The sequence below is a fragment of the Trachurus trachurus genome, assembly GCF_905171665.1.
Source record: "Trachurus trachurus genome assembly, chromosome: 21".
Lineage (NCBI taxonomy): Eukaryota > Metazoa > Chordata > Actinopteri > Carangiformes > Carangidae > Trachurus > Trachurus trachurus.
In genome coordinates, this window is record NC_139899.1 from 24,590,685 (window position 1) to 24,617,924 (window position 27,240).

The 27,240-nt window shown below is 41.0% G+C and overlaps 1 protein-coding gene across 5 annotated transcripts in view; it reads left to right on the top strand.

Moving 5' to 3' along the window:
- Nucleotides 1–27,240, top strand: part of LOC311004892 (mitogen-activated protein kinase kinase kinase kinase 4-like) — a 119,308-nt gene that overhangs the window by 49,725 nt on the left and 42,343 nt on the right. For all 5 annotated transcript variants that reach the window (XM_083997085.1, XM_083997086.1, XM_083997082.1 and 2 more), the window contains exons 3-6: nt 7,667–7,723; nt 21,671–21,796; nt 26,298–26,408; nt 27,090–27,180. In XM_083997085.1, the coding sequence (XP_083853211.1) occupies nt 7,667–7,723; nt 21,671–21,796; nt 26,298–26,408; nt 27,090–27,180 (385 nt within the window). The remainder of the gene's footprint in view (nt 1–7,666; nt 7,724–21,670; nt 21,797–26,297; nt 26,409–27,089; nt 27,181–27,240) is intronic.

Below are 27,240 nucleotides of genomic sequence, written 5' to 3' on the forward strand. Positions count from 1 at the left end.
CGATCAGTGCTGCAGTGATATGGTTACATTCATGAGTCTCTACTCACTCTTATGAAAGCTACCAAACCACAGCTGTGTTGTCTCTTTTAGACTCATTCAGTGGAAACGAGCAGCAGCATTTTTTTTTTTACACAAAATCTTTATTTCTCAAAAAACAAACAACTCTCCAAAATCTAAGTGTTTGCAAATTACCCAGAGTAGGTTTTACAGACACAAACACAACAGACAGAGCTGATGGGAGCTGCGGTGCGGCACCAGTTTTTCCCAGTAATGATCAGACCTCGTGCCGTTATCTCTCTGTATCAGACTAATTCATTAAACTTTTATGATCGTCTGGCCAGCTCAGCAGAATAAAGCTCTGCAGTCAGCAGCCGATGAGTGGAACAAGTGTTTAAAAAAAACAAAACCAACAACCACAGAACCAGAGAGGAGCTGGTGATGTGTGTGCAGAGTCACGGGCCGGACCAGTGTCTGTCGGCAAACACCAACACCGTCCGATTAAAGAGACGCCGGCCGCTGGGGGGAGGAGACGGGTGAGTCAGAGACGCCTGAACCCAGATCAGAGAGAAGTGAGTCAGTTCACCAGCTCCTCCACATGAGGCCGGTTCACTGAGCTCTGGTTCTGTTCGGTCTGGTCCAGACCCATGTGCAGATTGTGTGTTTATACCATATCAGCACAACTTAATCATAAAATATTAACTTGCACCCAGATTTAATTATCTAAAGAGTTGCTGCTTTTCTATTTTTATAATATTGGAAATTGATTTTTCAAAAGAGACGAGCGCTGCAGCAGTCAGCGAGTTAATTAGATGCAAAGGTTGATGGAAAATTAATTGGCAACTGATTGATAATCGAGTCCTTCATCAGCTCCAGCTTCTCTGATGCAACGTTTCTTTGCCTCATGTGACTTTAAACTGAGCCTTTGTGTTTCAAAATGTTCCCCGAGGCTCGAAGAATCTCCTTTTTCACTGTTGATTTTGACCAAACAATGAGTCTGTTAGCTGAAAATACAACCAGGAGGTGACTTGGTAATAAGAAAATCTGTCAGTTTCAGCCCTGTGGGACGTCACCTGAGCTCTGTGAGACTCTTTAATATTCACTGATCGTTTATAAATTAAATATTCAGGCAGTTCAGGTAATGAAAAAAGTGAAATACAGTTTTAATGCATATTTCAGACTTACTTCATACACATTCTGCACCTGCACATGACTTTGTGGTGTTGAAACTTTATTAAATTAAACATTAAAACCCAAAATTAACAGAAGGACTGTTTAATCAAATAGAAATAATCCACACATTTTGTGCACAATTTAACAACCAGCCTTTGACTATAACATCTTTATGAATTTGGGGGTTTTGCCCTGAATGTAACATAAACATTATTTTGAGAGAATTGATTGAGAGTGGACATATAAGTAGGTTTAGTTGTTCAGGTTTTCTTTAAAGAGCTGCTGATGAAAATAATTAAGTCACTAAGTCGTAGGAAACTAACAAGAGTCACATTCTTGTTGTGTTGTTACCTCAGTCTCTCAGTTTCCTCCACACACACACACACACACACACACACACACACACACACACACACACACACACACACACACTCACCGGCCTTCAGGGCGTCTGAGGGAAACGTCTCGACACCACATGAGGTTGAAACTGAACTGAACTGAAACCACCTCTGATTGGCCGCCACCCACCTCTCGGGTCCTCGGGGCTCTTTCCATGATAAGCACGACACACTCTGGTCCAAAGCCCGCCCCCTCCTCCTCCTCCCCCTCCTCCTCGCCCCCCCACGTAGCCCTGACCAAGCACATTGGAGAGAGATCATGGCGCTGGTCATGGGAGAGTCGGATGACAGGAGGATGATGTCATGTTGGAGCGAGCAGTCAGCTGGGAGCTCCACAGTCTCAATAACTACATTATCTACATTCATGCTCATAAAAGGCTCAGGTCTCCAGCTGGAACACAACCACAGTGATGCAGAGAGGTGATGAGGTTCAGTTGTTTAGTTTTTCTCTGAACTCATTATTCACTGATTACGAGACAGTTTGAACCTCCAGATATGTGGATTAGTCTCGGTGTCTGTCATCAGCGTTTGAGGCGTCAAGAGTCCAGTGTGAGGAGAATGAAGCAGCAGCTACAACATGAAGCTCTGACAGGTTGTAAACAAACACCACAGTTCAAACTAAAGCTGGTTCCCAGTTTTTTCACTTCAGGTGTTGGAAATTAGATTTTATAAACTGACTTCTTGTTCAGCTTTGACCTGTGCAAGTTGCACTTTAGTCATTAGTAAACTCTTAAAGGGACAGTTCGCGGTTGAGGTTGTGTGACAGTCAGTACTTTAGAGATCTGGAGTTGATGCTGTGCATGGGGTCATGAGATAAAATTTGTTTTAGACACTTTTAAAAACATCCACCAAAATAATTTAATATGATTTTAAAGGTGAATTTGATTGGGCGTTATTTGGGGCGGCCGCGGGACTGAGCTCAGTGTGTGCGAGTGTGTTTAACTAACGTAGCTAACTGTTAGCTCGTAGGCTTGCTACGTTATAGCTTGCTAACTTAGCTAGCGAGGCTAAGTGGGGAAAAAAACTACCCCACTTTCACCCCGGATTTACTCAAAAGTTTGGGCTACATCGTCTGATAGATGTGTGATTACACCAATTTTATGATCCATAGTGGGCTCAAATTCAATTTTCTTTTCTGAACACCTTTAAATGTTTGCTTCATGCAGTTTATCGTTCCCCTTGAAATCGACTCTTTCCTGTGGCAGAGGAGCGTCTGTGTTACGTTGCAGCCTCAGCTCAGATGAGTGAGTCAGACAGTGACTGGACACGACAACCTCGCTTTGAAAAACCTGAACTTTTCCTTTTAAAGGTTCATTTGGTTTCAATTTCACTTTCAGATCAGTGGTTTTGATCAGAGAGTCACAGGCTGTTTGACCTCTGACCTCTGACCTTCACTGCCAACAGTTTGTACCTCATCATGTTGTGAAGGTCAAAACTTCTCCTCCTCCGATGACACACTGATGGATGGATGGACCGTCCCTCCGTCTCTTTTTTCTGTCCATATAAACCAGGTGTGGGCGTCTGAGTCTCGTTCCTGAACAAAGGAACCAGAGAGGATGATGTCATCTCTCAGCCATTGTGTGTGTGTGTGTGTGTCTGTCTGTGTGTGTGTGTGTGTGTGTCGGCAGTTGGGGGGATTCTGTAATTATTACAGTCTGCGTTCTGAGGTCACCTTTCTCTCACACACACACACACACAGAGGACAGACACGGACACACACACACAGGGAACTTTTCATCATCCAGACAGGCAGCATCGTGTTGTTAATCGTTTCCTTTTAAAAAGCAGCTTCATCAAATGAGAAATGGCCAATATTTCACAATGTGATTGGAAAAATTAAAGGTTGAACACACAAACCAACCTGTCAGAACACACACACACACACACACCTATATCCTTACACGCACACACATCCACAGAGCAGCTTGTCTTTTTTACTTCTGGAGGTTTAATTTCATGAGAGTGAATAAAACCACTCATGACTGGCGGCCAGCCATTGTTAGAGTGTGTGTCTGTGTGTGTGTGTGTGTGTGTGTGTGTCTGTGTGTGTGTGTCTGTGTGTGTATGAGCAAAGCTGTTCATTCATCAACATCTGTCATGATGTCACTGGTGTCCATACAGCTGCTCCTATACATCGTATTAGCCTCAGGATGTGTGTGTGGACAGACATTAGGACCTCAGCTTGGCCAAATGGAGCAACACTGGAGAGAATACGTGTGTGTGTTTGTGTGCGTGATTATGCACAATCCCGGTCGACACACAATCTTTAGTCTTCACAAAACTGCATCGTCAGCTGAGATGAGCTGGTCCACACACACGCTGCTGCTGCCTGTCGTCACTGTACACTGCAAAAACTCTAAATCTTTCCAAGAATATTTGTCCTTTTTCTTGTCAAAATGTCAAATTTCTAGTCAAAACTAATCTATTTCCACTTAAAATAAGACTCATCACCTAAAAATGAACTTGTTTTTAGATAATTTTCACTTGTTTCACACAAATATTCACTTGAAATAAGTAGAATAAGTTTTTTTGTGCTTGTAATAAGGAAGAAAAACTTGCTCCACTATCAGATTTTTTTACTTATTTCAAGTGAAAATATGCTTGAAAGAAGTATAAACTGTCTAAAAACAAGGCGCTACTTTTTAATGTGATGTTTCTTATTTTAAGTATAATGAGATTTGTTTTGACTAGAAATGACATTTTGACTAGAAATAGGACAAATATTCTTGGTAAGACATATATTTGAGTTTTTGCAGTGTAGAAAACCAGATGCAGATAGTGGGACTGAGCTGCTGAGGTCAGAGTGAGTGCGTCTAGCTGCAGCCGGGGGAGACGCTGTGATTCATACACTTTTTGTCCGTGTGAATGTGAATGGAGGTGGGGAGGGTAATTCATTAGTGCTCAGTGAGGAGTGTGTGTGTGTGTGTGTGTGTGTTTCCCTGTGTGCATTAGTACATCAGAAATACCTTCAGCATGTGTGTAAGTGTGTCGTGAGGTAGAATGGGATGACTCAGCGGCAGCACAAGAGTAAGATGGATGCTGGGCTTAATGGAGGTCGGACAAACACTGAGACAGCACACACACACACGCACACACACAGGACTTCCTGTAATGATCTGGTTCAAGGTTGGATTCGATCCACGTTGGTGAATCTGCGGATGTGTGAAGTTGCTGTAGCTAACAGTTTAGCATACTGTAGCTAATCCAATGAATAAACTAATAAGAAACGCCACCGTTCACCAGTCACCACACGACGAATCTGGTTCAAATGTTTTCATCATGAAGCATCAACTTGTGTAGATAACCAGTCTACGATCAGTGACTCAACGTTTCCTGTGTATAATCAGTGATATAACTCCAAATATGTTGGAGAAAACCCCCCCCCACCAAATGAGATAAAACATTAATTAAATGAACAGGATGTAAAGAGAGAAAGATTTTTTTTTAAAAGGTAAACAACTAAAGGAATTTAAGGTATAAAAAAGAGCAAAACTATAATGCATAAAAAGCACAAGACTAAGAAAAATATTTAAGCATTTCACTTATTTCCTTTCGACTTATTACATTCTGAATACGTTTCTTTGCTTATTTCATCATCATATGCAGATGTTATGCAAATTAGGCGTTAAGGTTAAAATAGTTTTTTTTATGATTTATACTTTTTTTTATTTTTCCAACTATCTCATTTATGACAGTACGTTAAACAAAAAAACACCCACATACACAAAAATAATAAAAACCCTCCCTCCCACCCACCCTGAGGGGTCATCCCGCTATCATATTTGCATCTCTGTTGCCTCCAAACTTAGAATAAAAGAAAAAAAATAATTTGTTATATCAAATTCATAGTCTCAAGATATTTGCCCCACTTTGAAAGGTACATTTCCATTTTATCCTGCATCCTGTTTTTCACTCTTTCATATGCTGCTGCTTTGCCCAAGGTTAAAATAGTTTTTCTTATCTATTCTCCTTTACATTTTAAACGAGAAACATTTCTCCAGTGGAGTTTTTACTTATAAACATGGATTTCTAGTAAACATGTGTCTCTGTAAAACAAGTTTCTCCTCTGTTTACTCATAAACACACAGTTTATCATGACCCCTTTTATGTTGTTCAGCTTTTAAAATAACTTTCACTTTTAGACATCCTGTTCAGGTCCCTTTGTTACTGTATTTTCGGCCTCTCGTCTGCACTGAAACTGCTCTGTTTGTCTTTCTCTTCCTCCCCTCTCCCCACTGCTCTTTGTCCCCCCCCCCCCCCCCCCCTCTCTTTCTCTCTCTTTGTGTGTTACAGCTGATAAGCTTCGACACAACCTCCACTTGTCTTTCTGAGTCCACTCTGCTGCTGCCACCTTTACAAATCACTATAAAAATGTCACATGTCCCCTCTCACTCCTCCACCAGCTTTACTACTTCTTTAATTCTCAGTTTGCTTGTTAGGTTTTTTTTTTCTGGACATCTGACAGCTTCGTCCTCTTTCACCTCTCCTCTCCTCCTCCTCTCTCTCTCTGAGTTCCCACAGTCGACACCAGCAGAGATTTGCTTCCTTGTCATCTTTGCAGTTCGCTCTCTCAATCAGCCTTGACCTTTACACCAACCCCGCCTCTACACACACATACAGACACACACACACACACACATACATATATAAACGCACGCACACTTGTCCCCCGTGGCTTACACCAGAATGGGCTAATCCGTCATCACTCAAACTATGTGGACTGGGCCAACTCTTTCAGGAGCAGGGGCCGGTGGCTCAGGTGTCGCAGTCCTGCTCCACACAAAGGAAACATGATCATGTGGCGGTTCAGACACACACACACACACATACACACACACACGTAGAGACTTTCACTCACACTTTCTTTGTCCCTCTCTCTCTGCTCCAGTTTTCCGTCTGTAAAAACCATTTAAGATTGAAGCATCATTAGAAACAACTGAACCACTCTGGTCTTGTTGTGGTGTGAAAACCGGTTTTAATATGTTCAACAGGCGTCTTAAACAAACATTAGTGAGGGGCCGTTGTAGGTGACACACACACACACACACTCGTGGTTCAGTGTGTGTAAACATGAGATAGACACAACAGCCTGAACAAACATAAGAGACAGACTGCAGCAGAACTAGTGCCACAGTTACACACGGTAAACATACAGTCACCTACTGACACCATTGTGACACTGTTTTGGGCTTTAACAAGACAAGGCATCTTTATTTATATAGCGCATTTCATACCAAGGCAACTCAATGTGCTTTACATAAAGACAAAACATTCAAAAAGAACAGCATAAAAACAAACTATTTAAAACATTAAACACAGAGAGTAGAATAAAAGAAAATAGATAAAGTTTAAAGTTCTTAATAACAAGACAAAAACTGCAGATTTATTTCCTGTAAGACACTTGAACTTTAAAATACAGTGAGAATAGAAACTGTAGAACAAAATCAAGATCTGACCTCCTGTTGGGTTCAGACTTGGGTTTTTTGTGTGTGTTTTGGCGGCTGCATGTGCTGTTGATAAATGCTCCTGAATGGTGGAAGGTGAATTTACTATATTATATGTAGATGTTCTTTAGGCCTGTGATGTGTGCAAGATTTCAAGATTTCAGGAGGTTTGTGAGTGTGATAAAAGCTCAGGTCAAACTTGAAATCTCTTCTCTAAACTTGGTTTTTGAACGTGGAGTTGTGTTTTAATTCCTTCACCGTGTCCACACAGAAGGTTTTGGAGCGTTGCCTGTCACTTTCTGCTCTATTGTGGAGGAAAATGACTCATTATGACTCTGTTTCTTTCTCCTTTTTTTTTGTATCCATCTGAATCACCCTGTGTGTGTTTACTTCAGCCTGTGGAAAAAAGCTTTTCTGATTCCTACCAACAATTTGCACGGCCACCACATCGCTCTTTCTGGTTTCTTTGAACTAAACCAAACTAAAAAAAAAAAAAAAAGTGCCATTGTAATTGTCTCATTGTGTCATAATTGTCCTGTAACTGCTCTATTCTTATCTGAACAATAGACACACAGTTTGGTAAATGACCATGGGAGAAAAAAATTGCAGGTTTCCTCATGTTTTTTCTCTTCTCTCTTTTTTTTTTGTCTCCAGGGTCGACATGTCAAGACCGGACAGCTGGCGGCCATCAAGGTCATGGACGTCACAGAGGTCAGTCAACTCAAGTCAATGTGTGCTGCTGATGCTTGTTCTCATTATGTTGTCAGGTTTCCATCCAAATTAAGTTGAAATTTACAGAGGAAAATTGAAATCCATCCATTGGCAGGAGTTCATAAACTGCTAATTGCGCTAATTCTCCAGTTGTGGGTCAATACAGCACTGCAGAAGAAGGAAGTGCATTAAGATGAAATAATTAAAGAGCATCATCTGAATCGCAAATAGTGGAAAACACAGGATTATCATATCACCTATGATATTATATTAGTGCTATCATGAGTATTGCAGTAACATATTGTGATACATTTGCAATTATTTCCCTCTTTCAATTGCAAATTCTGTCCCAGAAGGAAAACTTTGTCAACAAATGTTTTATCTAACCAGATGAAGTCTGTTCATCTCAGTTCAATCGGTTTAATTCTTAATGGGACAGACAGACCAACCCTATCATAATAAGTACATGAGGGCCAAAAACTTAAATTTGTATTGACAATTTATATAATAAAAGATCAATACTTGTCGATACAACACCAGCCAAACCTTTCCACTTGAGATATTTAAGTCAAGTACCTCATATGGATTCGTTTTGGCTGAACTGTGGCGGCCATGTTGGATTTAGTTGTTTTTTGTTATTCTGCCACAGGTAACGGTAAAAAAAAAAAAAAAAACGACCACTGACTTGGTCTTGCACAGCTCCGTTTGAATATCTCCCCTCTGTACAGATGCATGAATAGAAACATGAAAAATGCATGAGGAGAGTCGCCGGCCGTGACCAGACTCCACCACGGCTTCTGCAGATTTTTTTGGAATTGATCCCAAATCCAGATTCATTACATCTGACAGAATAAATCAGAACTAATTCTGAGCTCAGACGTTCAGTTTAACCGTTAACACCAAAACAAACAGTTTCCCCCGACTCCCCTTCCTCTCTCTCTCTCACTCTGCTCTACTCTACTACACCCTAATGTCAATGTTTTCTCTCCAGAAATAGTCTGAACGCTCAGACGTGTAATCACACACACACACACACACACACACACACACACACACACACACACACACACATATAGCCTCCGTCCTTCTTCTTAGTAGTGTTTTCTCTTTTTTTTCCTATATTGGATGAAGCTGAGTTTGTGTTTAAAGCTCAACTGATTTCCAATTTCCCGAGGGCGGCTCAGCCAATAGTCTTACAGATTGAACACTGTGTGTGTGTTGAAGTCCACGGTGCGTGCTGCAGTTTAAAGAGCCACGGGGCCGCAGCCGCGTCCGCCTCTGAAACTAGAGCCTGTTGTTCGTCCTCCACACTGACGACACTGTGTAGCGCCTTTTTTCTCTTTCCTCCTCCTCCTCCTCCTCTTCCTCTTCGTGTTACTCATCTTCGAATGAATAACTGAATGAGAGAAATGTTCACAAACACATACTTGAGGCCACTTGACCGTTTCCTGCCCAGACGCCTTAAAGATGAGTGAGTGAGTGTATCATCATCCTCATCATCATCATCATCATCATCATCATCGTCAGGGGCAGAAAATCCTTTAATCTGGAGGAACCACAGGAGAGGAGTGGACCGACCGTCTGTCCTTCAGGACCCCGGTGGTTTGAGCTGCATCTATAAACAAACCTTATAATTAACACAGAGTCCTGTTGTTAGGGGCCGGGCGTGTAGAATAACTCATATATAGGGAGTCTCTCTGTGATATTTAACAGGCAGGAAGCAGCACAACATCTGATCATCTATAATCAGTTTATACAGACGTGAGGAGGAGACGGTGGTTTTCTGCTTGAGTTGAAGTTTTGTTTTTGCTTTTGACTCTAAACATCAACATCCTTCTTCTTCTTCCTCCTCCTCTTCTTGTTCTTCTCCTTCTCAGCATCAGTGCTGTGCCTCTACTTTACCTGTGGTTGTAATGCAGCCTCAGTTTGCACTAGTGGTTCATTAGTATATTAACTACATCTTAACAGACTTTATAATCCATTAGATAATCAATGTCAGAACTATTGGATATTGTATAAATTATTTCTAATAGATGAAAGCAGCAGTTTTCAGCCTTGTGTTATTTTTTGACCCGACAAAGTCTGCTCGTGACCTCGTGACCTGACTGACTTGAGATGTCTAAGGAGGTAGTAATGTTCTTTCTTTGCTGTCCTTTCAAAATAAAAGCAAAAGTTCCCCACATTATCAAAAAAATCTAACTAAACTTTTGACAAAAATACATTTTCTTTTTCTATTTTAACATGTTATGACCTTCCTTATGTATATCTATATATGCACTGTTGTTGCCCATGAAGATGGAATAATTTTGTTTTCAGACACATTGCTCTTTTTATTCCTATGTATACACATCAGTAATCACCTTTGGCCAGGTGCAATAACTACATACTGAGTCCCAGTTACCAGTTTTTAGAGATATACACTTCATCTATCAGGAATAAATCACATTGTCACAATCATTTCATGAGAGGAGGTAAAAAAAAATATATATATATATTCTAACTTTACGGGCAACATTGTGTGTATATGTTTGGAGCTGTAAACCAGCAGCACCTTGTGTCTCCTGTAGAGGAACTGACAGGTGTGAGAATAAACAGCTGGTGCAGATGTTTGCGTTAATGGAAACACATCTCACAGCTGATTCCTGCTGCTCTGACAAATCGACTGACTTGATCATATAATCACAGAGATCAGGGCCGATGATGATGATGGTCAAATATCCAAACTGCCTCAATCAACACAAACCTTATCAGTGATGTAAGTCTGTGGACAATGGGAGGAAAGGAAAGAAATGTCATGAGGAGGATCAGTATGATGTTGTGCAGCCTTTTATGAAACAATGAGTATTGATTAGTCAGACTGTATCATCCACTTCCTTTTTCCTATTTTAGTAGGAACTGTGGGAAAAAACTAAGATTTCAAATCAAAGGAAGTTCAATAGTAGAGTTAAATGCTGAAGCCCAGTGATGATGCTGATGATAATTTAGCTGATTTACTTTATCCTCCCTGGTGAAATGATGTGGAGATTAGAGCCGGGACACGAGAACAGATCAGGACCGTACGACAGGAGTGTGTGTGTGTTTATGTGTGTTGGTGTGTTCGCACGAGCTGAATCACTGAAGAGAAACACACATGGAGGAGAAACTCAAGACGTGACGGTTCGTTTTTTTATTTTCTCTGCTTTAACCGCAGAGTTCGTCCGTTTTCTAAAATAAACAGACTCAGTTCGTCTGGACGTTCGCCAACAGTGACGGTTAAGAAGAGGAAGTGGGAAAGCTTCAGATATTCACACACACGCGCACACACACACACACAGTAATCCCATGCAACATTTATTTGTATGTGTGAGTGTGGGACCTCTGAAGTGAAGTGAACCACAGGAGCCTTTCATACACTCACGTGTCACAGATTCAAAACAACACAGCTATACATCTCCTCTCCTGTGTGTATGTGTGTGTCGTTGTGTGTGTCGTTGTGTGTGTGTGTGTGTGTGTCTGTGTCCACTGTCGACTCCTTGTGCGTTCCTCAGCATATGTGCTCTGACCCACATACCACTTCCTGTTCCATATACAGAGCAGCAGAGAGGGAGGAGGGAAGAGCGAGTGGACAATGAGTGAAACACAAGAGGCAGGACTCGACTGAGAAGGGAAAAAACATTGTTATGTTTAATATCACACAGCTTTAAATAAAGATATACTGTGTATTCATCACAGTGTTGGGTTAATGTGACTAATGTGCTACAAACAGGAAATCAAATAAAAATGTAAATGTTTTTAGTGTAAATCTTTAAAAAATTCAGTGAGATGTTTGCAGCTCAGTGATTCAACAGCAAAGCAGCAGCACTTTAAATAACTACACACTATTAAGCATTAGTTAAACATTATTATTAAATACTTAATTCATCATTTATAAAGCATTCTTCCTATATTGATACCAGTATCAGTATGAAGTTTATATAATAACAACAGTAAACACAGTTGTAAATGTTTAAACTCTCGATCAATAAGGTCATTTATAATAAAACATCTATTTACCATCACTACATGTGTCTAAATCATTGTATGGTATAAGTGCAACAATAATGTTCATCCAAATGGTTTGTTTGATAAATGATCTTGTGAAACAATGACATAAATAACAGGTTTGTAATTGATATGTTATGCTGAATCCATCATTCATGAAAATAAATTAAACACAATATAGACAAGCTTATTAATCATGCTTAACCAACACTTTGTAGTGTGTAGTTATTATTAAGTGTTACATGTCTTGAGAAGATCTTTTTTTTATATAAAAGTGAAAGAGTTAGAAAATGACTCTAATATTTTGATCTTTAATTAAATCTTGTCTCACATTGTAGCTAATTAAATATCTTTATGTTTTGGATGTTTTAAGGACTAACAGCAGATTTATATATAAGATTATCTGTTGCCCTACTTTTACACAGTGTAGCTCTTGTAAGGAAGGAAAATCAACGGTTTTGTTCATTTATTCCTCCTCCATGTGATTGGCTGTGCATGTCGACAGCGTATCACAGTCCTATAGGGAACACACTCGACTTCTCAGAGTGTGATCTTCTCTTAAATGTGTTGAGGAAGCGAGGAAAGGCAGCGAGTGAGGGAGCGAGGGAAACCTTCGACAGAGAGAGAGAGCGTAGATAAGGAGCTGAATCCATGAGGGAGTTTTTTTTTCCTCCTGTGAGAAGGTTCAGCTGAAGTGCAGTGGGATTATGGGAGTGTCTATTACTGCTCACGTGCATCTCTCTTTACCTCCACCCGCCACCTCGCCTCTCACTCATCCATCCATCCATCCATCCATCCATCCATCCATCCATCCATCCATCCATCCTCTTACGATGCATCCATCCCCTGTGTCTTCCGCTCTTCTCTTCTTCAGTAGCTGTCGCTCATTTAGTCGCCCCCCCCCCCCCACTCTGTTTTCTTTGAGAAATGTGTGGGTGTGGACAAGGAGAGAGAAAGAGTGAAGTCATCGTTATCCCAGCAGGAAATCGGAAGGAAGGACAGAGAGAGAGAGGAGAGACAGAGCAGAGAGAAAAGCTGCGGCAGCTCTGTGTGTCTCTGCTGCTGCTGCTGACTTGATGTAATCCAGTGGGATTCGGATGGAAAAAATCAAACTTGATTAATCGAAAAGAAAAAGAAAAACCCCAAACCCTCCAAAGCGAACGTCTTCATCTTTAGTTCAACTTTTTGTTTCCACTGCAGAATAAATTGTTCGTGTCGCTGTAATTTGTAGCTTTCGATCAAACAAACCAGACACATTAAAGCCTCTCTCACCTCCCTCCCTCCCTCCCCCGTCCTCAGAGCTGTGAAAGTGAAAAGTGGGAAGGTGTTGAAGAAGTGCCTGAAGCAATAAAACAAAAGAAATTAAACATTAGAAAAGATCCATCTGAAAACTCTGTGTCTGTTTTCTTCATCTACATTTTCAGCCTCCAGCTGCATTTAATCAACTTGAAGATGTTGTGTTTTCATTTAATGCATTGATACAGTGAAACGTCTCTGTTTGGATAAAAAAAAACATTCAGATGTTCAGGCTCTGCAGAGGATGAACCAAGGACTAATTGACTTTTCTAGTCACCAACAGGTCAAATATGTATCAAGATTGATTAGCACAAATATTGGAAATTCTAAATTCTAATAACAGATAGATAGAAATACATTAATGCAAACCACTTTTTCTTTTGACATGCGATGAACACATGTTCTGCTTATTAACCTTTGACCCCGACCCATAGTTTAATTCATAAATAAGGCTCAAGCTAAACCATCTTTGCCAACAGTTTCCACAGTTATGTTAATGTTTGAGCTTATTTTTTTTATGCCAAATGCAGTAAAGGCCTTTCAGGGACTCTGGACAATATTTATTATTAACCCTGTTAATGTATAATGAAGTTACATTTTGCATTACACAGCATTTGTCCATCAATAAACACTTGAAACACCCTCTCTTTGAGGTCCATCGATTAAATATTCATCCATTGGTTGACAGCCCTAATAATAATAATAATAATAATAATAATAATAATAATAATCTGTATTTCTAAAATATATTCAGAATTGTTTTTTTTAACATATGGACGTAGCGGTTTCACTGTCCTCACACAAAAACATGATTTAAAACAGGACGTTAAAGTTTTGCTCTTAAATCACTTCAGTTTTGCCCATTTGTGTATTGAAAGTGTCACAGGTCACTATAATTCTTTTACTGGCTCTAAATGTAAAAAAACATGAGTTATGATGTATAATGTAAATGACGGGGAACAAAGTCCACAGTCTCCGCTGTATGAGGCCGCAGCAGTTGGAGGAGGTTAGTGGGGTGGGGTCCCGCTCTGTGTTTTCTTACTGAGGCGCAGTGGAGGGAAACAAAAAGAGAAAGTTAATGTTGATTGGACAGTGACTGAGTCTGATTCAGAGAACTGAGGCCTCATATTTATTTTGGACTTCTCTTTCTTTTGGACTCTCAACATTTGCACATCAGCACACTCTCACTTTATGCACATATATTATAGTACTTGCTTACTTACACTTGCTTTTTTCATATTTCATATCTTACAATCTTGTATCTTACACTGTCTTTTTATTTTATTATTTCTGGAGGCACGATAACACTTCACTTCACATTGTACTATGTAGAATTGTGTATGTGACAAATAAATCTTATCTTATCTTATAATATCGACTTCAGCTGAAATGTATCTTTTATTTTTGTAAGATTTGTGGATGGTGGAGATTTATCTTCTTCAGCTTCAGCAAAAATGATTCAAGCCCATAGGTTTTGCAGCACGATATTATAAGATAAAATAACTTTATTTTCCTGAAGGAAACTCTCACAGGACAACACAAAGGAGTGATTTTACACACATCAATACTGCACTTATCTATAGATTCGTATGTAAAATATAAGTATTCCCAACACCGACAGTGACCAATAGTTACATTTTGTTGCAAGGCGACATCTAGTGGTCATAGTTAATATGATGGGAGCAAAAGGAAAAAAAATTCCGATTAAAACAATATAACAATTAAAAGCAATCCTAATTGTTTTCCGGATCTACTTATTATTGATTAAGAAAATAGGCACTAACATTAACTTGATTGAGCTTCTTCAGATACTATGATGGGATGGTGGTGGTGTTCGACCTCTCCAAAGCCTCTCCCTCCCACTCAGCTCCCACTTTCCATTATTCCTCCATCCTGCGGCCGCGTGTCCCTTCACATTGTGAGCTGTAATACTTCTACAGCAGCAATATGGCCGCCGCCGAGTCTCCCCACCATTTCATGCCCAGGAATGATAATGAGTAGCTTCAGGACGCCTTGTTTTGAACGACTGACTGTGAATTTATAGTTCAGGGAAATTGAGAGATTGAGAAAGAGAGAGGGAGACAGAGGGATGGAGAGAGAGAGGAGGGGGAGAGAGGGGTGTGGTGTCATAGTGATGGGACACATGGACATGCATGGGACTAAAGTCATTATGGGAGACGGTAATGGAAAGTGATGCTGCAAGGACGAGAGGGACGGAGACGATGTGTCGTGTGTCCACAATAAATGGACGCTGTAAAAACAAGATGGAGACAGAGAGAGAGAGAGAGAGACAGAAGGGGAGAGAGAGAGAGAGAGGATGATGTCACTGTCTCCTTGTCCAAGCAGCTGTATCCTGACCTGCAGGTCATTTTCTGTCCATCCATCTCACACACACACACACACACATCAGTCTGTGTGTGTGTGTGTGTGTGTGTTGTCTCAGTTGAATTTAAATGATGCTTTCTGACAGACTGAGGTCTGAACTGGCTCAGCGTCGTCAATGGCAACAACTGACTGGGCCTGAATTTTTGTGTCGATCAGTCAAAGTCATTGATCAAACAACAGTTTTGTTCAGATAACGGATTAAATACCCGTCGTGCTTTTGGTTCCAGGTTCTCAAATGTGAGGATTTGCTGCTGATTCTCTGATTTCAGGTTCATGTAAATTAATTCACTTTTGATTTTGGACAAAACAAGGAAACTGAGACTGGACTTCGGGGAATTCATAATTTAGTTGGTCAGACTCAGATCCGATTCTGAGCTGTGATGACGAGACAAATATGACTGAGATTTTTTATGAAGACACTTTGAAGGTTGAATCATTATATTTTAGGCAAAATGTCTTAAGTGTACAGTTGTGTTCAAGGTTAACAATCAATACTGAGGCATTTGAGGAAACTCTCTAATTCTGTCTAATTAAGAAAATAAAATAAAATCTTTAACTTATCAGAGAGCATACAATGTCCTACATCCAACAAGGTGAAATATCATAAAGTGATGATAAATCTACCTCAGGACTGATCGTGTTCTCCGCAGACCCACGACCCAGCACCTCCATCTTGGATTGGTGCAAATCAGTTCAGCACTTTTTGCAGAATCCAAACAAACACAGTAACTTCAGAAACTTTAGAAAAGGGGCGTTAGTTTGTCTGTCACCATCTTGCTAAATAAAAGGGGCCGGACAGCGACTTCTCTTATTGTGTGTGACACTTTTCATTAGCTCATCAGGATGTTTAGTGTTAAAGGTGTACAGAAATGGCCGTTTGTCCTGTTTGTCGCGCCGAGTTGTCACGAGCTGCAACACGAGTTTACCCGAGTGAGGAAAACGAATTTGATTGGTCGTTATCGAGCGGGCGGGATATTCAAAGCTTGGGGCGAGACCGAGCTCTGTGTGTGTGTGCGTGTCTCAGACGTTTGAATGACGGATGACGGATCCAATATCAGTGGCTGGTGAATCGTGTACAGGCTGACGTATAATCCGTGCGCCTGCATTATCCAATGCGAAAAAAAAAAACCACACTTTCATCCCGGATTTACTCAAAAATAGAATTTTGCACAAAGTTTGGCCTACAACGTCTGAAAGATGAGTTATTACATTAATTTTATGACCCAAAGTGGGCTCAAATTCAATTTTCTTTTCTGTACACCTTTAACAGAAACACAGTTTAGTATCTAATGCTGACGGCTGACTGCTAACAGACGACCGTTGACCCTTAACTTCTTTTCCAAGTCAAGTGAGTTGAGAAGGATTTCACTCTTCCTCCTCCTCCTCGTTGTGTTTTCTCATGACCAGCGTCATCGTTGTTATGTTCTGTCGTCGGTCGGTCGGACGTGTTTGTTCTTCTTCTCTCTCCCTCTTTCGGCCGTAATGTTGCAGCTCTATTCGTGTCCCGTGGAGGACGAAGATTTCGGCTGCGTTCCTCCTCCTCCTCCTCCTCCTCCTCCTCCTCCTCCTCCTCCTCTTCCTCCTTCAGTCTGGCCACTGGGATCTGTAATTACGCTGCGTCGTTCCAAAAACGTTCACATGACTGACAGTTAGTGGGCGACGGGATGTAGTGGCGACCACAGGAAGGTCTCTGTGTCTGTGTGAGCTGATTCTCCTGAACATCTCCTGAAGCTGCTGCTGCTGCTGCTCTTGTTTCCACGTGTTTGTGTATCTGACTGACTGGTTGAGTGACAGGTCGAGTGACTCACCTGCTTGCTGACTGGTTGGACTGACTGATTGTCCTGCTGCTGCTGCTGCTGCTGCTGCTGCTGCTGCTGCTGATGATGGTGGTGGTAGCGGCGGCGGTGAGTGGATTAACAGAAGGACTGGCCGGCCTGCAGTCTGGTTTGTTGGCCTCCTGAGTGATTGGTTGGCCGGCCGCCCGGCTAAATGACTGGCTGCCTGGCTGCAGCGGTAACCAACTGGCGGGCTGACGGACGGTGACTCAAGGGGATTGGCTGACGGGCTGGATGACCGACTGACCCCGTCATCTTTACAGGCAGTCCGCACACTCCTGCTGAACTCTTCAAACTGCAGCGGATTAATGCAGAATAAATAACAGGCAGATCGCGCTCTCTCTCTCTCTCTCTCTGTCTTTGTGGTGCATGAAAAAAACCTCCCGCGTCCTTTAAAGGGATAGTTCAACATTTTGGCAAATTGACCCATTGCCGTAATCCCTATAGTTTTAGGAGTAGGTTCGTTACCTTTATTTGTCGGTGCAAGCTATTTTTAGAACAACGGAGCTGCTCAGAGCTACGCTACGGAGGCTAATGGGATTTCTTGGTTTCCCTCATCAAACTCATCAAATACACAATCCAACAACTCCAAAACGCTCTGGTGGACAAGTTGTGACCTGCACATTCACCACGCTATGAGATAATAACAGAACGTTATGAGACAGAGTTGTTTTAGAGGGAAATACAGAGACTGCTTGCCGAAAAACTTTCCCTGACATGAACGTGCATCAGCTGTTTTGCATGAATTTGCCTCTAAAAACAACTCTGTCTCGGGGCGGTGCGTGGCGCAGTGGGTAGAGCGGCCGCCCCATGTAGAGGCTACAGTCCTCGCCGCAGGCGTCCCCGGTTCGAATCCCGCGTCGGGCAGACCTTTCCTGCGTGTCATTCCCCCTCTCTCTGCCTCCCCATTTCCTGTCTATCTCTACTTTCATCCCTATCAAATAAAGGCAAAAAAGCCGAAAAATATATACTTAAAAAAAAACAAAAAAACAACTCTGTCTCATAACCTAAAAATAACAGAACGTTACGAGACAGAGTCGTTTTCGAGGTAAATTCATGCAAAACCGCTGATGCGTGTTGCCTTCAGGGACAGTTTTTCGGCAAGCGGTCTCTGTATTTACCTCGAAAACAACTCTGTCTCGTAACGTTCTGTTATTATCTCATAGCGTGGTGAATGTGCAGGTCACAACTTGTCCACCAGAGCGTTTTGGAGTTGTTGGATTGTGTATTTGATGAGTTTGATGAGAGAAACCAAGAAATCCCATGAGCCTCTGTAGCGTAGCTCTGAGCAGCTCACGGCTCTGCTCCACCGTTCTAAAAATAACTTGCACCGGCAATTAAAGGTAACAAACCTACTGCTAAAACTATAGGGATTATGGCAATGGGCCAATTTGCTAAAGTGTTGAACTATCCCTTTAAACATCTTGTGAGCGTGAGTAATACTTGAACCTCTTTTATTTTTAGCTGCAAACAGCAGACGTCTCTATAGAAGCAGCTTGTCACAGTAATAACAGCTTACAGTGCAAAAAATAGTTAGTGGCAGAACCTGACGAGGACGTATGAGCCGTTCTCTCTCTCTCTCTCTCCCTCCAGATGACTGACGGCAGCTTTAGGAATAATCACAGATAAGTTTGGTCGTCTAGCTGCTCTGTGTTTCAGAGATAGTGTTACTGAGCTGCAGGTGATGTGATTTATAGACAGCGAACGCATCTTTCATCTTTAAATGCTCAAGTTTTGGCAGAGCCGCCCCTCTAACCTCTGGACCCCGCTCAGAAATGTCAGGCCCGACGCCGGCTGCCTGTCATCTGTTGCTTCTCGCAGCTGCAGCGCTCGATAAGACGCGTGAGCTCCGGTTTCTCACAATAAACTCACGCGCATAACTCTTAGCGCTTCCTGTTTTTAAAATAAAATAAAAAAAGAAATAAACAAGACGAACCCCGGTTGGTGTTGACAGGCACCAACTGCAGCTGACAGCAGTGAGAGTGAGTCGCTGGGAGCAGAGATAAATGTGAAGGTCTCTGCAGTCAGGCAGCATTAATTCAGCCGTATTTATTTATTACAGCTGCGTTACAGCCAGGAGTTAATGTGCCTCCTGCAGTTAAAAGACTTATTCTTAAATAACTTAACACCCCACGGTCTGGTCTTGGCTCCTGTTCGAGTCCCATCGCATGAGTCAGTAGCTTCAGCTCAGCTCGGTCTGAAGACTTTCTCAGAGGAGCTTCTTTTCTTCAGCTGCTTGTTTTTTTAGTCCCTTGAATGCATCATATTCTCAACTCAAGAGCATTTCTGACACGAACTGTTTCGCCCCTCAAGTCACGATACGAGTCTTGTTTTACTCTTATTTTAATATTATTGTCTTGATTGCACTGGACTTACACGTTTCTCATCATTCTCATGAACTCATTATACATTATTTTCTTGAACAACAATTGGAAAAAAAACTTTATTGTCATTGAACTTCAGTGCATTATAAGGAGATTAAAAGTTGTGTCTCAGTGTGCTACAAATATCACCATATTAGGAAAAGACACACAAGATGCAGACATGAATATGATGGTTAATCATAAACAAGTGTAAATAAACAGATAAGAATTAGCACTGATGTGTGTTTAATACAATTTTGTTGCTAAAAAAATAAAGATAAAGTGTTTGTGACAGAGGTCTGCTCTGCTATTCATAATTTTTTATTAATTTTTTTTAAATCTCAAAGTAGAATAGGAGGTAAGATTGAAACTTTTACACATACTTTTTTTTTTTAATCAATTGGCATTAATCTGCTGTTCTAACAGAATTAGATCCAGTCTATTCTCTACAGTAAACTTGTTATTTCCCTTAAAAACAGAGGAAATCCAGATGTTAACTTGTCTCAGTGTGTGTGTGGACGATGCAGCTGTTTACATTTCTACTACAAACTGCCAAAATGTCACGAGCGCCGTCGTCGATACGAGAAGCCAAACCCGTCGCCGCTCTCGCTCGTTTTCCTTTGTGGACTCTCTGTGAGTCGGGGGGCCGCGGCCGCCAGCCCGTCACGCTGCTGCTTATCGACCGGCTGCGATAACAGTGGAAATGTCATGTCATGTCTGCCCCGGTCGGCCCGGAGAGATGAGAGGAGCAGACGCACGGAGCTCGGCTGATGCAAAGTACTTGCAAATAAATGTCACAGAGCTTCAGTGATGCCGCAATGATTGAGAAATAATCACTCGATCTTGTTCTACATGTGTTTGTCAGTCGGAGTCGGACCTGTAATATCCTGGTGGAGCTGGAGTTCAGGATCTATCTGGGTTTTTGTTGGAAGTAATATCCGTTTGTCAGGCTGGTTTGAACAGAGGTTTTGTTTCCTCAGCATCTCTGGTTTCTGAAAACCGACATCAGCTTTGGTGGCTCCAAGTGTCACAGTTTGTTTCTTAAGTTGCTTTATTACTTTATTTTTCCTTTACTCCTTTTATAACACTGCACAGAGAAGGACCAGGCTGTTGAATAACATGCAGATAAAGTGTGAAAATCGTTAGCTGTCCTCAAAATAGATATTCTTCTTTTTTAATACTTCTCTTACTGTATGTGTCAGTAAATCAGTTCTCCGTGATTTAAAGGAAGCAGTTTGACTTCCAGCATTAAAAACTGACCATACTGGGCAACTAAAGGTGATGCTGTCATGACAAATGATATAAGATTCAATATTAATTCTGGAGCAAATGACTGAATCTCTGAATGATAATAAAGCATTGAAAGGTTAATTTATTATCGTATCAATATAAAAAAAAAAAAAACTGTGAAAAAATCATTATCATTTTCCATAGCTCTTTGTTTTTGACTTATAGACTCAGTTTATAGTTATAGTTTTAGTATATTGTATCTTTTATTTTTATATACTACCACTTTTATATTTATTGTCTTATATTTTGTCATATTGTTACACTATGGTGTGGGTATCCTTAACTCATTTCATTGTTTCACTGTTTACAATGACAATAAAGCATTCTTTTCTATTCTATTCTATTCTAAAATCAAAAGATACAGAGAGAAGTTACATAAAATGAGGAAAAGCAGCAATCCTCACATATAAGAAGATCAACTAGGAGATGTTTGGCATCACTTACAATAAATGTCTGTGTGAGTTTCTTATTACAAGCTGAAACATGAGGTTAGAGCACATTATCATCGGCCAGAGCTCATCAATCACAGAGCAGTGATCAATATCATCATAAAGTGACAACATTTTTTTAAAACCACCTGTCACTGTCACACCTTCAGTCCAGTAATAACTGTTGAAGCATCATGGTGCAGACTCTCCCACCGCCCTCTGAGTCTCCACCTGCAACAACCTGATCCAAGTCTGTTAGTTTTGATCTGCTCCATTAGTTCATATAATTGTTTCCACACTAATGTCCTTCTCTCTATTTCTCTCTCGTAGGATGAAGAGGAGGAAATCAAGCTGGAGATCAACATGCTGAAGAAGTACTCCCACCACAGAAACATCGCCACCTACTATGGAGCCTTCATCAAAAAAAGTCCTCCGGGTCACGACGACCAGCTCTGGGTGAGTTATTGTACTGTAGTGTCTGCCAACCAATCACAACCTCTACACTTAAACGAACAGAGAGTTAGTTAAATAAGAGCATATTGTGGAACAAAGCGAAGCAGGATGAGACAGATTTTTTTACTTTAAAGACGAAAATCATCAAAGTGTTTCATTGCGTGTCGTCTCATGAAGTTTTAAATCAGGCAGAAACAGAAACAAAAACCAGCAGGATGTGGACAAAACATCTGCCCCCTGGTTCTCATTAAAACAATAATTAAAACAGATTTTCATTAAAAAAAGAAAATGTAGTTCAACAACTCATGCTGGACAACAGTTTTGGATCAGAATGTAATAGATCAGTGTAATGATGATGATCTGAATGAATTATTGGGTGTTTCCATATGTACAACATGTGTGAACTTGTAGTGTTGTTCAGCTCATCAGCCTCCACAGACGAGGGTCCTGACCTGGCGACAGCAACATCAGGACTTCATACAGAGTTAATATGGCTGCACACAGCACATCGGTTCACACACTTTATTACTCTCAGACAATAACAAATGTGTTTTCCCAGCGTCACAGCCCTCAATGGCTCTGAAGAAGAAGAAGAAAGAGAAGACAGAAACATAACAAATCTTAAAAACAGTGAAAAAAGACCGAAGAGGAAACAGACTAAACAAATGAGGCCAAATTAAGAAACAGCAGTAAATTGAAAAGAGAGAAACAATACGTTATCTGAAAAAAAAATGTATTTCATATAATTTAAAAAGGCTCTCAAAAAGTACCTCGTCAGTCAAACTATGTACCATCAAACATGATAAGACATTTATTGTCATGTTTTTTTTTGTTTTTTTCTTCTTCTCATTGCTACATTTTTTATCATTGTTTTGCATCATTCATGCATGTATTTTTATTTTCTTTCCTATATTTACTGTATGATCACTTTCTTTTTCTACTTATTTTTCGTTATCATTTAATTATTCCCTATTTTCTTGTCTTTACTTTTAACAAATTTGGTTTTTGAATATGTTCTTCTTGATGAGGTGAGGTTTTCATATAAGCCCTTTTGGGTTTCATACCTCCACTTCAAACATCCCAATCATAATGATTATTCATACTATTTTAAATGATATATTTGTGCTAAATACATTTAAAAATTAAAAAAAAAACAGAAAGAGACAAAGAAAGAGAGAGAGAGTAGAGGAGGAGGAGGAGTGAGATTTACGTATGTGATCTGGGTTTAGAAGGAACCTGGTTTTATGGCCCAGCAGAGGAGAGATCTCGCTCTCACTCCACAACATGAGTCTGTATTTGTTGTTACAGCTGCTTCAACGACCCCCTCACTCACAGCCCCCACTGTTATGGCTTCATACTGTCTGCAGTGTGTGTGTGTGTGTGTGTGTGTGTGTATGTGAGTGAGTGAGAGAGAAAGAGAGAGTAAGAGAGTGAAAGTGTCATTTTCTTTACATTCAGCCTGCTGAAGAAGACCAGGTTGTTTATATTTCAGTCTCCATGTTGGACACAACCCATGAGGAGCTCAGTGATTTATTTAAAGATAATGCACAGTGTATAAATATATATAAATATATATATATATATATATAAAGCCTGGATGAGGCAGATCGTCCTGCTCGTATCACGACCATCTGTCACTGATCAAAATCCAAATATTTTTTGTTCCCTTCTCTTAAAAAAAAAACTGTACATTGTTCAGCTGCGTTCATTGTCTAATGAAAATAACCACAGTCTCCAGGGCTGGGTAACCATTCAGTATTAATATAATTAAATGGACTCGTATGATATGATGTTAATGATGTTACTGGAGCCAAACAAACTGTGGTTAAAAAACAACATAAGATACATTGATATATACTTAATTCATCCCCTGACTCATAAGTAATAACAATAATGAATAATAAACATTAAAGCAGAAGTAAGCGATCCGGTCGTTTTGGCTAATGCTGCATTCCAGGCAGGCTTTTGAAACCGTAAATTACAGCTTCAAGTCACAACTTACGATTTTGTAGCGTTTCAGGCAACCCACTCGTGTTTTTCCGACCTGTTTTACCTGTGAAAGTCACTATAACGGCCACTCGTAACTTCCGACCCGTGAACTCGTACCAGATCGAACTGGTACGACTACACAGGTCAGAAAAACACGAGTTACGGGCTGCCTTGAACGCACCATAACAGTCCTCGTCCCTACGTCACCACATTCACGGCGTCCCTTGGCTGCACACACAGCCCTGCATGCCGTTCTCTCTCCTCATTGGATAAAAACTGTAGGATACGATAAATGTTTTCTCCTCGGCTCAGAGCAGAGCAGAGGGACTGAGAGACCCGTGTTTCAGTCCAAACACTCTATGTAAGTGATTGCTGTCGGAAGATATAACTATTTAAGACTTATATTAACACAAATATATCGCTTACTTCTGCTTTAAAGCAGATATCAGCTTCACGGCCGTTTCGGCTAATGCTGCGTTCAAGGCAGGCTTTTGAAACCGTAAGTTACAGCTTCAAGTCACAACTACGACTTGGTAGCGTTCCAGGTAACCCGTAGCTCGTGTTTTTACCATCCTGTTGTCTGTGAAAGTTCCCTATAACGGCCACTCGTAACTTCCGACCCGTGAACTCGTACCAGATCGAACTGGTATGACTTCACAGGAAGGAAAAACACAAAGTACGAGTTTCTTTGAACGCACCATGAGTTAGCAGCCCCCGCCCTTGTCAGGCATCAATTGGTCCTCGTGCTACGTCACCACATTCACGCGCATCCCTTGGCTGCACACACAGCCCTTCATGCCGTTCTCTCTCCTCATTGGATAACACTTGTATCCCACAAGGAAAATTTTCTCCCCGGGTTACAGCAGAGCAGAGTGACGGAGAGACTCGTGTTTAGGCTGAAATACTTCATGTAAGTGATTGCTGACGGAAAATAGGACTATTTAGGACTTATATTAACAAAAACATTCCACTGATATCTGCTTTAAGAGAATTAACAAAAGTTTTAGTTTTAGTGAGTTTTAGAGAGTTTTAAAGCTCGGCAGACAAACACAGACTGGATTTAAACTTGATTATTGTATATACCAGTCTTTACATTATAGCCGACACATACTGTGAGTAGACAGAGCCGCCTGTCACAGTGATGAATGAACTGCACTTACGGTGTTTTCTAGTCTCATCGACCACTCAGAGTGCTTTACATTACAAACCACATCACACACATCCATATAGGACTGTTCTCCTCATATAGTATATCGGAGGACACACACACACACACACACACACACACACACACACACACACACACACACACACACACACACACACACACACACACACACACACACACACACACACACACACACACACACACACACACACACACATACTCATACACCAAAAATTCATCAGAAGTGCTTGAGGCTATTAGGACGCTTCACTTAGGCTGGAGATGCCGGGAATCGAACCACCAACCGACCGACCCTCCAATTAGTGCACGACCTGCTCTCCTGATCCACAGCTGCTGATGTATATTGTTTTTATGTTGGAGAGAAATATTCTCACTAACTTCGTGGCAAGTTGTTGTAACTTCAGTGTCACGTGCAGAAGAAGCCCTGCAGCTACGGGTGTTGATGTGAAACAGCGGCGAGCGGCTCTTCAGAGACGTCACACAGCGCTGAAGTCACTCGTTGTTTGTGAAACGTTCTTGTTTTTTTTCCCCCACATGAAGACCACTTCTCCCATCAGGCCCGCTGTTTCCTGTTTCCAATCACTGCATAAGGGTAAACATGTTGGAAGTGGATTTTTTCCTGCCACCACTTCCTGTCACCAGATACTCTGAGAGCGTTTCAAGCACAAAGAAACTGAGCAGAGTTTGTATTCAGCAGCTCCGTCTCAGTCAGTGGCTCCCTGAAAGGAAAAGTGCACAGTAGAAGTGTGAACTAATGGAGACTGACACGTTTTCCCACTGATTGTCTCATGTGGTGACTGAAGGTAGCTGTGCTGCAAAGCCAATGTGGCTGTTTTTATTAGGGGTGGGAATCTTTTACTATCTCACGATTAGATTCGATTCTGATTTTTGGGGCTACAGTTCGATTCAAAATCGATTTTTGATCCAAAACGATTTGATTCATAATGATTTCTGCTTCAGTCTATCGGTGTGCAAAGGATCCTCATGATCTACTCCAGTCTGCTTTGCAAGACAGAATGACTAAAGTGTGTTTTTCACATTTATTGAGTTTTAAACATTTATCCATGCTTAGAGGGAATTGTTGAAACTGTTGCATAAAAGCAATATCACATATTGCTTATGTAACAAAATTAAAAGTGCCTCTTTATTAAAAAAAGTAGTGCAGTTAAACATGCTGCCTTTTAAAATCTAAGGAAATGATGACCGACAGCCAGCAGATTTGTTTCATTTTTTTTATTTTTTTAGATCGACTTTGGGACATTTTATATTGATTCTGAATCGTATTAAATCCTCTGTCCTCTGTCCTCTGTCCTCTGTCCTCTCCAGCTGGTGATGGAGTTCTGCGGCGCCGGTTCGATCACAGACCTGGTGAAGAACACCAAAGGAAACACGCTGAAGGAGGACTGGATCGCCTACATCTCCCGAGAGATCCTCAGGGTCGGTGCTTCGTTCACAGCTCGACACTACAATAACTTCACTGCAGCATGATGGGATGTTTTGGTTTTGACACAGATAGGAAGTGAAGGCAGAGTTTTAGCCGGTTGATTGATTGGACAAAAAAAGGCAACGGGATCTTGCATATACTGTAACACAGAGAAAACTCGATCTCTGTGGACTTCTGTGTTAAAATATCTGACTTGACTGCAGAAATAATCATGTTTACACTCTGCGTTTGGTCTCTGTGGCTAATTTCCCACTTCATTACATCTGTATGAGGTTGAATTTTTATGTAACTCGCTTGTTTTCATTTTATTAAGACTTTAAAGTTCTGCATAATTGAGGGTGTGGCCACTTTGAGAGACAGTTGAGTGAAGTCTTGGCTCCACACACATTTGCACATTTTTGGATTGGCTTTTAGTTCAGTGGAGTCAGGTACCGGCAACACGATGATGTCAGACTCAGAAACCTGTGGGTGACATCACAGAGGATGTATCTGTCTTTAATTACAGTCTTTGGTTTACACAGATTGATTTCCTCATTTAATTCGAGTCAAGTTTTACATTTACAGACACCAAAATGACTAAAATGTTATATTTTCCATAGTATATCGTACATTTTCTATGTCCTTGTCTCTTCTGTGTATGTAATGGGATGTGTTTTTTTGTTTCATCTCCACAGGGATTAGCTCACCTGCACGCTCATCACGTCATCCACCGTGACATCAAGGGACAGAATGTGCTGCTGACTGAAAACGCTGAGGTCAAGCTGGGTACGTGTTGGTTTGATTTTGGGGCCTGTAAAACCCAGAGCTCGGCTCGGCCTCTTACTG